Source organism: Nicotiana tomentosiformis, chromosome 1 (genome assembly GCF_000390325.3).
Source record: "Nicotiana tomentosiformis chromosome 1, ASM39032v3, whole genome shotgun sequence".
NCBI lineage: Eukaryota > Viridiplantae > Streptophyta > Magnoliopsida > Solanales > Solanaceae > Nicotiana > Nicotiana tomentosiformis.
The window spans coordinates 108,583,235-108,595,866 of NC_090812.1; the positions used below are offsets into that span (position 1 = coordinate 108,583,235).

A 12,632-nucleotide genomic window follows, 5' to 3' on the forward strand; every position below is an offset into this window, starting at 1 on the left:
AATCGCCGGCCCACCACCAGTTTTATTCAAGTTGCCACTTTTTAGCTTTTAGGTCCACAAAATTTCCTCTGCTCTGAGAGTAGAGGCAAAGAAGCTGAGAAAATTTTCGCTATATTTTATTAAAAAAGAGCTCAATTTGTAGTTTTGAGTCCAGACAAGTATTTCTTCGTAGCTAAAACGTCAAAGTTCGTTTGCCTCACTATTTTTCTTTTTTCTAATTTCCGGTTTTGTACATGTTGTATGGTTTATTATTATTATTGTTTGATTGATTTGTTTTAGGTTTGTGGAGTATTAGTGAAAGATGGGTTGTTTTAAGAGGAAGTCGCAAGAATTCTGCAATAAGGGTAACATTATATCACCTCCAAGTAAACAACTGAAACAAAATGGTTCAGTGGGTGTGGGTGAGGAAGTGGTATGTGTGCATGATGTATCATACCCGGAAGGCTATGTCCCCTCTGCTTCTTCAACTTTGCCTCAAGTAGACTCAACACCTGCTAAGGAGTTCCCTTTTACTCTCGACCCTTTTCAATCTGAAGCTATCCATTGCCTTAATAATGGTGAATCCGTCATGGTAAGTTTTCATTTTTCCCCATAGTTAGTTTTTTATCAATCAATGGAGTAGGCTGGCAGCCAGTAATACATTGTTCATATAGCCACACCAGCTTGTTTGACATTGAGGCGTAGTTGTTGTCTACATGAATCAATCGATCAATCAAATAAGTCTCCATCCTGAATTAGTTGTGTTCTCTATTCGGGCCGGGATCATTCCAGTAAGAGATAATTTGTCATTTAAGGCAAATTATGCTTTCTATATTCTCTAAACTTTCACACTTATCTCACATAACGTTAATTAGATATATTGTATATTTAATGGTGATGGGACTGAATTTGAAGTTGTGGCTGTAGGTATCAGCACATACGTCAGCGGGAAAGACAATTGTTGCGTTGTATGCCATTGCCATGTCGCTGAAGAATAACCAGCGAGTAGTATATACTTCACCAATTAAGGCTCTTAGTAATCAGAAGTATAGAGAATTCAAAGAGGAGTTTTCAGATGTGGGTTTGATGACAGGAGATGTCACCATTGATCCAAATGCTTCTTGCTTGGTATGCCCAGTTTCTTTTTCGATTCTTGTGCTCATAATTTTTATTATTCATGCTGGCTTTCTGGTGTCATTTGGTTTCAGGTAATGACTACAGAAATCTGGCGTAGTATGCAGTATAAAATATCAGATGTTATAGGGGAGGTGGCTTGGGTTATTTTTGATGAGGTACACTACATGCGTGATCGAGAAAGAGGTGTGGTTTGGGAGGAAAGCATTGTTATGGCCCCTAAAAATTCTCGCTTTGTGTTCCTCTCAGCGACGGTGCCCAATGCTAAAGAGTTTGCTGATTGGGTTGCAAAGGTACCAATGACTTGTTTTAGTTCCTTGAAGTTAATCGGTATGCTTGATGCTAGAAGCCATTTGATATGCTCACAGATATGATTTCCTACTTTAATAAAGTGACCGCTGAATCTTTACTGGGGCGGTTTTTAATATATATTTGGAATAATGGTATTTTTTGATTGCCTTTGGTCTTTTGTTTAAGACCTTGTTTATCATAATGATGTTGCTCAAGTATAGAAAATAATATAAAAACTTCTTCAAAAAAGGAAAAAAAAGAAATATAAAAAACAAACCTTGCTGCTTCATGAATTAGATAGTTTTTGCATGTGTTTAGATATGAGAGGATGACATAACAATGTTTTTGGATATGGGGAACTACAGAACATGTTAGGGTTATGTATTGAAGGGTCAAGGAGAAAGAGTGATCTTGAATTATCCTTGCTTTGCTGAGATACTAATTTTATGAAAGTTTAACCTGTTTATGCATCTTATGGTGGGATATTAACATGGTTTGTCATAGTGCAGGTCCATCAGCAACCATGCCACATTGTTTATACGAACTATCGACCCACTCCACTTCAGCATTATATATTTCCTTCTGGTGGTGATGGGTTATACTTGGTGGTTGATGAAAAAGGGAAGTTTCGTGAGGATAGTTTTCAGAAAGCTTTGAATGCTATTGTTCCGGCCAATGAATGGGATAAGAAAAGAGAGAATGGCAAGTATCAGAAGGGTCTGGTTTTTTGCAAATCTGGCGAGGATAGTGACATATTCAAGATGGTTAAAATGATTATTCAGCGGCAATATGATCCTGCAATATGTTTCAGCTTCAGCAAAAGAGAATGTGAATTTCTAGCAATGCAAGTATGTTCTATGCCTTCTGCTGAAGCTTATAATTTTTAAATGGTTATATTGCTGTACTACATGGTTGACAAACCAGCCCATGGGTTTCCTGATTTTTTCTCTGTTATATCTTCTTTTTGTATGGTCAGAGAGAAGAGAACATGCCATCAGCTTTTGACATGATATTTTTTCTGTAGCAGTATATTTTCTTCCATCAACCTTTGCACCAACTTTCCGTTGCCTAGAATTATATGGATTACTTATTTGATGTCATATGAGAACATTTATTTCTGTCTGAATACTGTGGTTCTTGGGTTAATAAGCTAACTGTTCTGCCTTTTCAATATGGAATAGATGGCAAAAATGGATCTTAACAATGACGCTGAGAAGGTGAATATTGAAACTATTTTCTGGAGTGCTATGGACATGTTGTCGGATGATGATAAAAAACTGCCCCAGGTGAGCATCTTATATCTATTCTTTATTATTGTTGCCGTATGTGAGATTTTATATGTGGTTACAAGTGAAGCACTAAGATTCTCTTCCTAGTAAGTACTACCATTGTTTTCTTTTCACCATGTATCCTTGTGTCTGGGATTAGGGGTTGAAATAGGTGCAGTTATGGGATAAGTATAATGTTTCATATATTTGATGTTTGGAAACAGTACTTACTAATGACTGATTGTTTATATTTGACATTGCAGGTTTTGAATATGCTTCCCCTATTGAAACGTGGAATTGGTGTGCATCACTCTGGTTTGCTTCCTATACTGAAAGAAGTGATTGAAATCCTGTTCCAAGAAGGATTCATCAAGGTAGGGAGAACCGAGTTTTTAATTGATTCGAAGAGTTATTCCTACTAGGAGAAGGATTTTAAGTTACTCCTTGACTTCATTCACTCCATGAAGAAGTTGATTAGCTTTATGTTTGCTTTTAAAGATCTCTGTCTTATGTCCTGAGATTTTTCTGCAGTTATGAAGTAGAGGAGAATGCTCAAGCTATGCAAACTTATTAAACCTTTGATAGATACTAATAGCTCAACTAAGTGACAGAATGATGCTTTGGTTATTAAGGCAGCCTTCTGTTTTTGGATAGAAAGTTCTCTTTCATAGTGGGGCCACACTCCTGTTTAAGTAGGAACCGACACTCCTGTTTAAGTGTCCAATGCCTGCTAAGGCTCTCCTTCGAAATATAATTTTTTCCATCATTCTATGAATGTGTCGGAGTAATATATATCATGTCTTTTTTTTTTTTTTTTTGTTCCGGATTTCTTCTACCTCATCTCTAAGTACTTCCACAGAGATACGGTATTTGCGCACACACACATTTATCCTCTGTAAGAGACTTTTCTAAGCTTAATACTGATCATGTCGCTTTATATGATTTTCTTCTAGTGTTTGTTTGCCACAGAGACCTTCAGTATAGGGTTGAACATGCCTGCAAAAACTGTTGTCTTTACAAATGTTCGCAAATTTGATGGAGACAAGTTTAGATGGATATCCAGTGGTGAGTATATTCAGATGAGTGGTCGTGCTGGTCGTCGGGGAATTGATGAACGTGGGATCTGCATCCTTATGGTTGATGAGAAGCTTGAACCTCCTACAGCTAAATCCATGCTAAAGGGAAGTGCTGATGCATTACAAAGGTGCCAATTTGAATTCTTATTTAAGTCAAGACTTCTCTGAGTAAAATTACTTTCTTTTTCTTGGAGGATCAGAAATATGTTCTTTTTTCTATAAAGGAAAAAGAGATTGATTAATATTTATGTCGCGTTGATCTAGACTGCAAATAATGCATTGATGACAACTATACAACTATTTGGCACTACTGAAAAATGAACGATTGGTTAAATAAATGAGCAAAGCCGTTTTATCCTTGTCGTACTTATCGCTCCCTCCCCTCTACACACACAAAAAAGTTTTTTAAATCATCGTGTAGCACTTTCAACGCTGTATTTGACTCCTATGTTGTGTATATCAGTGCCTTCCATTTAAGCTATAACATGCTTTTAAATCAAATGCGGCGTGAAGGTGATGATCCCGAAAATCTGCTCCGTAACTCATTTTATCAATTTCAAGCAGATCGTGCAATTCTTGATCTTGAGGTTTGTCAATTGACTCAACTTCTGGCTCCCTCTCCCTAAAGGTCTTTTTGGGTTTTCTTTTTATTTTTCCTTTTTCTTGCCAGAAACAAGCAAAAATTCTTAAAGAGGAGAGAGACTCAATTGTGATTGAAGAAGGAGACAGCGTTGAGAGATATTTGAATCTGATAGAACAATATAAGAGCTTGAAGAGGGATGTACACAAGATTGTTTTCTCCCCAAAATATTGCTTACCTTTCTTGCAGCCTGGTAGGCTTGTATGCATTGAGTGTACGGAGGTTGGCGTTGATGTTCCAACCTTCTCCATCATGGAAGAGTTCACATGGGGAGTAGTAATTAATTTTGAAAGGGCGAAAGGTCTTTCTGAAGGTGAGATGCGATTTAATTGGACATTAGTTGGGTTATCTTGCTAGTTAGATTCTTAACCTTAACTTGAATGTTATGTTCAGATGATGTAAACAAAAAACCGGAGGATGCAAACTATACAGTAGATGTACTTACGAGATGTATAATGCAGAAGGATGATGTTGGTAGAAAGACAATTAAAATTGTTCCCTTGAAGAATGCTGGGGAACCAGCTGTTGTTTCTCTTCCTTTGTCCCAGGTAAACTCCTTATGCATATTTTGCTGCTAGCAATATCTGATTACACGTATTAAATTTTGTAATTGAAGATGATGAACTGCCACAACAATCTTGAAATTGTGCCAAGCCCTCATCCATTGTTCTACTATGAACAAATAACTTCTAACTTGCACAACCAAGGGTGTCACCTAACGGTCAATGAATTGGGATGAAAATCATGGAAAATTGGGGTTCAATCCAAATAGAGGCAAATAAATGCTAGGTGATTTTTTCACTCCTTGTTGGATAGAGTTACCCATACTTGTGCCAAGGAGAGGTACTAGGATTCTGACTTGATAGGAAGTCTTAGATTTTGATGTCACAGGCTTATAGGTGTTTTTCTTGAATAATGTGTTTCTAAAGTGTTGTTCAATTCAACTATTCAATAATTTAGTTGAGGGTTTGGTCATTTGCGGTGCAACTTTACTATCAATAAGGAAAAATTAAGGAGATTATTAAATCTTACCTTATCTACAAAAAAAATTAAGAGAACATTGAGAACAATAATGCTTCACCTTTTAAATTAGGTTTACATCCTCTTGTATTACCTTAACTGCTACCAAAACTATTATGGATGGAGTTATGGTGTAGAGGACGTCTTAACTGCTAGCACTCCGGGAACATCCTAGCCGTATGCCTGTTTCTTCTTTTGCAGTGTGATCACTTTTTCTAACTTTTTTCCTTCTCTTTCTGCATCTGATTTCTGGGGCTTGTCATAGATTTCGAAGATCTTTTCTATCTAATCATATGTTGCATGTTTCTGCCCTCTATTAGGCCGTGAAAGTGAAAATGTATAAATGGTAAATGACATCAATTTGCTTTCTTTTACACCGATAAAGATGCAAATTAAATTTTGTGCTTGTGTTCCACTTGTGTGGCGTACCTAATGTATTCTCTGCTAAACAATTTATTGCCAGATTGATAGTTTGAGCAGTGTCCGTCTTGTGATTCCAAAGGATCTTTTACCTTCGGAAGCTCGAGAAAATACACTAAAGAAGGTTTCTGAAGTTCTCAATAGATTTTCAAGAGAGGGCATGCCTCTCTTACACCCGGAAGATGACATGAAGGTCAAAATCAGAGTCTACATCTCCCCCTCCCCCCCCTCCCAACTTGCCGGTATTACCTTGCTGGCATATTAGCTTTGTGTTCATTCGATGCATGTTCTGCAGGTTCAAAGTAACTCGTACAGGAAGGCTTCAAGTAGGATAGAAGCCTTGGAGAGTCTGTTTGAAGAGTGCGGGATAGCAACGTCTCCCCTTATAAAAGAAAAGCTTAAGGTTTTGCATAAGAAGAAAGAACTTACTGGCAAAATCAAATCAATTAAGAGAGCAATGCGTACTTCAACTACCTTGGCTTTCAAAGATGAATATAAAGCAAGGAAAAGAGTTCTCAGGAGACTTGGGTAAATTCACCTCTCTATCCTTATGAACCTCATATTGTTTTTGCAGGCAGGCTCTGTTTCTTCTTTGAAGATGCACCGTGTTGTCTATTGCAGTTGTCAAAATTAGAGGAGTATGCCTGCTGTTCGTATTTTTATTGTTTCCTCTTATAAATCTTACTAACAACAACAACAACAATCCAGTGAAATTCCATTAATGGGGTCTGGGGAGGGTAGTGTGTACGCAGACCTTACCCCTACCCCGAAGGAGTAGAGACGCTGTTTCCGAAAGACCCTCGGCTCAAAAAGACAAAAGGACAAAAAGGAGACAATATTAGTATCACAACATCAATCATATGAAAATTGAAAAATAGGAACACCATGAAATCCAGAAGAAAGATGCAAAGCAAAGGGAGACTATTAGTATCACCACAACAATCATAAGAAAAATAAGAACATCATGAAATTTAGAAGAAAGATGCAAAGCAAAAGCGATAGCTAGTAAATAGGACCTGCACTGAAAAGCGAAATAGTAAGACACAACATTGCCACTAGCTATCTTAGACAAAAACCCTACATGGCTAGTCTCACAATAGTACGAAATAAGGCACGACTCAACTATCTCCTAACTTATAGCCCTAATACTCGACCTCCACATCTTCCTATCAAGTGTCATGTCCTCGGAAATCTGGAGCCTCGCCATATCCTGCCTGATCACCTCTCCCCAATACTTCTTAGGCCGCCCTCTACCTCTTCTCGTGCCCTCCACAACCAGCTGCTCACATCTCCGTACCGGAGCATCTGAGCTTCTCCTCTGAACATGTCCGAATCATCTAAGCCTCGCTTCCCGCATCTTGTCATCAATGGGAGCCACGTGCACGTTCTCCCGAATATCATCATTCCTAATCTTATTTATCATAGTGTGCCCGCACATCCACCGCAACATCCTCATTTCTGCTACTTTCATCTTCTGGATATGTGAGTTTTTAACGGGCCAACACTCAGCCCCATACATCATGGCTGGTCTAATCACCGCTTTATAGAACTTACCTTTGAGTATCGGTGATACTCTCTTGTCACACAGGACTCCAGATGCTATCCTCCACTTCATCCATCCTACCCCAATACAGTGGGTGACATCCTCGTTAATCTCCCCTCCCCCCTGGATAACCGAACCAAGGTACTTGAAGCTGCCTCTACTCGGGATGACCTGAGAATCAAGCCTCACATCCATGCCCACTTCCCCTGGCTCAGCGCTGAACTTACACTCCAAGTATTCCGTCTTCGTCCTGCTCAGCTTGAAACCCTTAGACTCAAGAGCCTGTCTCCAAACCTCCAGCCTCTCGTTAACACCGGCTCGCGACTCATCAATCAGAACTATGTCATCGGCGAATAACATGCACCATGGCACATCCCCTTGAATATGGTATGTTAACGCGTCCATCACCAGAGCGAATAAGAACGGACTGAACGCAGAACCTTGGTGTAACCCCATTACAACCGGAAAATGCTCAGAGTCGCCTCCTACTATCCTAACCCGAGTCTTAGCTCCATCATACATGTCCTTAATCGCCATAATGTAGGGAACCGACACACCTTTTACCTCCAGGCATCTCCAGAGAACTTCTCTAGGAACCTTGTCATACGCTTTCTCTAGGTCAATAAACACCATGTGCAGATCCTTCTTCTCTCTGTACAGTTCCACCAATCTTCTAACAAGGTGTATAGCTTCTGTAGTCGAACGACCCGGCATGAACCCGAACTGGTTGTCGGATACAGACACTGTCATCCTCACCCTCGCTTCAACCACCCTCTCCCACACTTTCATGGTATGACTCAATAATTTGATACCTCTATAATTGTTACAACTTTGGATATCACCTTTGTTCTTATACAATGGAACCGCCGTACTCCACCTCCACTCATCCGGCATCCTCTTCGCCTTAAAAATAACATTAAACAACCTAGTCAACCACTCCAAACCTGCTCTCCCCACACACTTCCAAAATTCCACCAGAATCTCGTCTGGCCCGGTCGCTCTGCCCCTACTCATCTTACACATAGCTCCCACGACCTCCTCAACCTCTATACGCATGTAGTACCCAAAGTCACGGTGACTCTCGGCATGCTCCAATTCGCCTAGCACAATATCCCGATCCCCTTCTTCATTCAGAAGTTTATGAAAGTAAGTCTGCCATCTCCTCTTAATCTGGGCATCTTCCATCAGTACTCTACCATCTTCGTCCTTGATGCATCTCACTTGGTCCAAATCCCGAGCCTTCCTCTCTCTCAACTTGGCCAGCCGGAATAACTTCTTCCCACCTTTTTTCCCCAATTCCTCGTACATACGATCATAAGCCGCAGTCTTAGCCTCCCTGACCGCCAGCTTAGCCTCCTTCCTAGCTGCCTTATACCTCTCCATGCACGCTCGCCTCTCCTCCTCACCTATGCTCCCCACTAACTTCAGGTACGTCGCCTTCTTTGCTTCCACTTTACCTTGGACCACTTCATTCCACCACCAGTCTCCTCTGTGCCCACCAGAGACACCCGTCGAGACCCCTAACACCTCTCGCAGCCTCCCTAATACAGTTTGCTGTCGCTGACCACATAGTGCTCGCGTCATCACTGCTCCTCCAAGCTCCCATAGTCAACAACCGCCCCTCCAACGCTTGGGCTTTATCCTTAGTTAAGGCTCCCCACCTGATTCTCGGTCTTCCTCGGGTAGACCTTTTCCTCCTCTTTAACATAATACTAACGTCCATCACCAAGAGCCTATGCTGTGTCACGAGTATCTCACCCGGAATCACCTTGCAATCCTTGCACAACCCTCTGTCACACCTCCTGAGGAGGATATAGTCAATCTGAGTCTTCGCCACCGTATTTTGAAAAGTAACCAAATGCCCCTCCCTCTTCCGAAAGCTAGAGTTCGCAATCACCAACCCAAAAGCCTTAGCGAAGTCCAACACCGATGTACCTCCTCCGTTCCTCTCTCCAAAACCGAAGCCTCCGTGCACCTCGCCATATCCACTTGCGGTCGACCCAATATGCCCATTGAAATCCCCTCCTATGAATAACTTCTCAACAGGCGGAACCTGGCGCACAATCTCATCTAATCCTTCCCAGAAGCGCCGTTTAACCTCCTCATCTAGGCCCACATGCGGCGCATAGGCGCTAACGACGTTTAGGGTGCACTCTCCAACCACCAACTTAATAATCATCAATCTATCATTCACTCGTCTAACCTCAACCACAGACACCTCTTATAAATCTTACTAAATCTTTTCTAATTGTTGAACTACTTTATTTTTTTATTTTTTCTTCTCACTTTCGACTTCAAAATCATATACCCATTTTGTTTTACCTTTTCAAAGGTTTACTGACGTATAACATGCTTCTAAAGTTGTAATGTGCCTGTCACCGTCTCAAATATTTACTCTAATTCTGATCCTTTTCCTTTGATATGTGGTACTTTGATGGATGTATTTGGCTTTGACAGTGTAGACAATGAGCCACAGATAAGTAGCCTTCTTTGGAGAGAAAACCACGGGGAGAAATGATCTTATCTATTTCTATGTGGTATGACAAATGTTTGTTTAATTAAGTAACCCCCTAAACTTTAGACAGAGTCCCACATCGGCAGAACACAAGAGGGATGCTGGGTATATAAGTTAACCACCCTTAGACCCTAGTGACGCGTTTTAAACCTGCGAGGGCCTAGGCTCAGAGCGGACAATATCACTAGTGGGCTGGGCTGTTACAAATGGTATCAGAGCCACTCTTGTGTCGGCCATGCTGATGGTGGGTCAGAGTTCAACTGAGTTTAGGCAAATCCCGATTAGGCGGGGCAAACCTCAGTGTTGAGTGTAGGCAAATCCCATGCGGTGGGGCAAGCCTCAGTGAGGACGCTGAGTCCATAAGAGGGGGTGTATGTAACACCCTAGACTTTAGACCGAGTCCCACATCGGCAAAACACAAGAGGGATGCTGGGTATATAAGTTAACAACCCCTTAGACCCTAGTGACGCGTTTTAAACCCGTGAGGGTCTAGGTCCAGAGCGGACAATATCACTAGTGGGCTGAGCTGTTACAGATGGTATCAGAGCCACTCCTGTGTCGGCTATGCCGATGGTGAGTCAGAGTTCAATTAAGTTTAGGCAAATCACGGTTAGGCGGGGCAAACCTCAGTGCTGAGTTTAGGCGAATCCTATGCGGTTGGGCAAACTTCAGCGAGGACGCTGAATCCATAAGAGGGGGTGTATGTAACACCCTAGAGTTTAGACAGAGTCCCACATCGGCAAAACACAAGAGGGATGTTGGGTATATAAGTTAACAACCCCTTAGATCCTAGTGACGCTTTTTAAACCTGTGAGGGCCTAGGCCCAGAGCGGACAATATCACTAGTGGGCTGGGCTGTTACAGGTGGTATCAGAGCCACTCTTGTGTCGGCTATGCCGATGGTGGGTTAGAGTTCAACTAAGTTTAGGCAAATCTCGGTTAGGCGGGGCAAACCTCAGTGCTGAGTTTAGGCGAATCCCATGCGGTGGGGCAAACCTCAGCGAGGACGCTGAGTCCATAAGAGGGGGTATATGTAACACCCTAGACTTTAGACAGAGTCCCACGTCGGCAAAACACAAGAGGGATGTTGAGTATATAAGTTAACAAGCCTTAGACCCTAGTGACCCGTTTTAAACCCGTGAGGGCCTAGGCCCAGAGGGGACAATATCGCTAGTGGGCTGGGCTGTTACAAATTAGGATAAATATTAATGCAAAAGAGGCCTCAGCAGAGAGAAAACCATCTATGTTTCTGCAATACACTCCTCTCCCTCTGTTTGGTATTGTACTGGCTTCTTCATCATGCTATGTATTCTAATGGTTTCTTGCTCTGGAATTCTTTTGTTCTTTATGACTTTGCTCTGATTGGTGGATTGCATGGAAGTGCTTATAATGTTGGGAATTATGCAGATACATAAAAAAGGAAAGTGCTAAAGTGAAGATTGCCTGTGAAATAAGCAGTGCAGATGAGTTGACCTTGACTGAATTGATGTTGAATGGGACCTTCGGCAAAATTGAAGTGGAGGAGCTTGTATCTCTTCTCTCTTGTTTTGTGTGGCAAGAAAAGCTTCAGGATACCCAAAAGCCCCGGGAAGAGCTTGAGTTGCTCTTTGCACAGTTACAGGATATAGCTCGGAAGGTTGCAAAAGTTCAGCTCGACAGCAAGGTATGCATCATGTGAATGATTGTGCTGATAAAGCCTGATATTTATGGTATTGAATACCATAGCTGAATGAGCTTGTCATTAGGTTATTATCCAACTTTCTGTTTTTCGGGCTCAATTAAACATTTATTTCACTATCAGTGCTTTGAATTAGTAACATGAGTTTAATTTGTGGAAGCTGTTTCAATTGTCAGTGTGAGTTGATAAACTAATTATCGAAGACCTTCCATATTCCGCAACCAAAAGAGCAACTACATGTAAAGATTCTCTAACTCTTCTGTTCTTTCAATAGGTCCAAATAGATGTTGAGAACTTTGTGAGTTCATTCCGACCTGATATCATGGAGGCTGTCTATGCCTGGGCTGGAGGATCTAAGTTTTATGAGATTATGGAAATTACTCAGGTGTTTGAGGGCAGTTTAATCAGGGCTATCAGGAGACTGGAGGAAGTTCTTCAGCAGCTAATAGAAGCTGCGAAAGCCGTTGGGGATGTTGGGCTTGAGGCAAAATTCAAAAAGGCCGTTGCCAAGATCAAGAGGGACATTGTCTTTGCGGCATCTCTGTATTTGTAGATATAAGATTGAGGCATTTCTGTCAATGGTCCATAAACAGAGGTCAGTTTAGATGGAAGTTATGCCACTAATTATGTTACTCTCAAGTGTAGGGGTGTTCATGGTTCTATCTTTTGTAATTAGAAACCAAGCATGATATGTAGTTTGTTAGATATGCAAATTAAACAATTATTCTTTTTTTTCTGCTGGGGTACAACATGTACCATGTGGAATTATTACTTTTTGGTGTGGCGTGACTTTTCAATTAACTAGATAATTAACAATTCCTTCTGACTTGCACTCTATGCCTCTTCTTTTACTTGGTTTTCTTAAAGTGAATACGCACATTCATAGAGAATAATGGTCAACTGAGTGCTCTTCCTCTTTTGCAATACAACTGCATTGCTTTGGCTAATTTGTGTTAGCATAAAGAAAAAGAAATAGAGTGAATTTTTTCTTTCTTTTTATTGGTGATTATTTTCTATATGATCAGTTGGTCCATTGGAGAATCACATTGAGAACTTTTTGATAGAAAG

General features: G+C 41.0%; 1 protein-coding gene across 3 annotated transcripts; it reads left to right on the plus strand.

Moving 5' to 3' along the window:
• On the plus strand, positions 1 to 12,401 carry LOC104100747 (DExH-box ATP-dependent RNA helicase DExH9-like). 3 transcript variants are annotated; one of them, XM_009608057.4, is made up of 15 exons: positions 2 to 185; positions 280 to 571; positions 907 to 1,107; positions 1,188 to 1,406; positions 1,914 to 2,252; positions 2,586 to 2,690; positions 2,936 to 3,046; positions 3,626 to 3,876; positions 4,212 to 4,335; positions 4,419 to 4,701; positions 4,782 to 4,936; positions 5,872 to 6,021; positions 6,124 to 6,356; positions 11,294 to 11,549; positions 11,839 to 12,401. In XM_009608057.4, exons 2-15 carry the CDS (start codon positions 302 to 304, stop codon positions 12,115 to 12,117), a joined length of 2,976 nt encoding a protein of 991 aa, XP_009606352.1. In that variant the 5' UTR covers positions 2 to 185; positions 280 to 301; the 3' UTR covers positions 12,118 to 12,401. The 3 variants fall into 3 exon arrangements, with proteins under 3 accessions (XP_018627805.1, XP_009606352.1, XP_018627804.1); XM_018772289.3 differs by lacking the exon at positions 5,872 to 6,021 and having other exon boundaries at positions 1 to 185; XM_018772288.3 differs by lacking the exon at positions 2 to 185 and having other exon boundaries at positions 200 to 571.
• Positions 12,402 to 12,632: the final 231 nt, after the last annotated feature.

Bases quoted from the DNA above. Each gene is read 5' to 3' on its own strand.
- LOC104100747 (XM_009608057.4), top strand. From the start codon at position 302: ATGGGTTGTTTTAAGAGGAAGTCGCAAGAATTCTGCAATAAGGGTAAC. The intron at 3,877-4,211 runs GTGCCAATTTGA...TGTGTATATCAG, and splicing joins AGTGCTGATGCATTACAAAG to TGCCTTCCATTTAAGCTATA. The intron at 6,357-11,293 runs GTAAATTCACCT...GGAATTATGCAG, and splicing joins AGAGTTCTCAGGAGACTTGG to ATACATAAAAAAGGAAAGTG.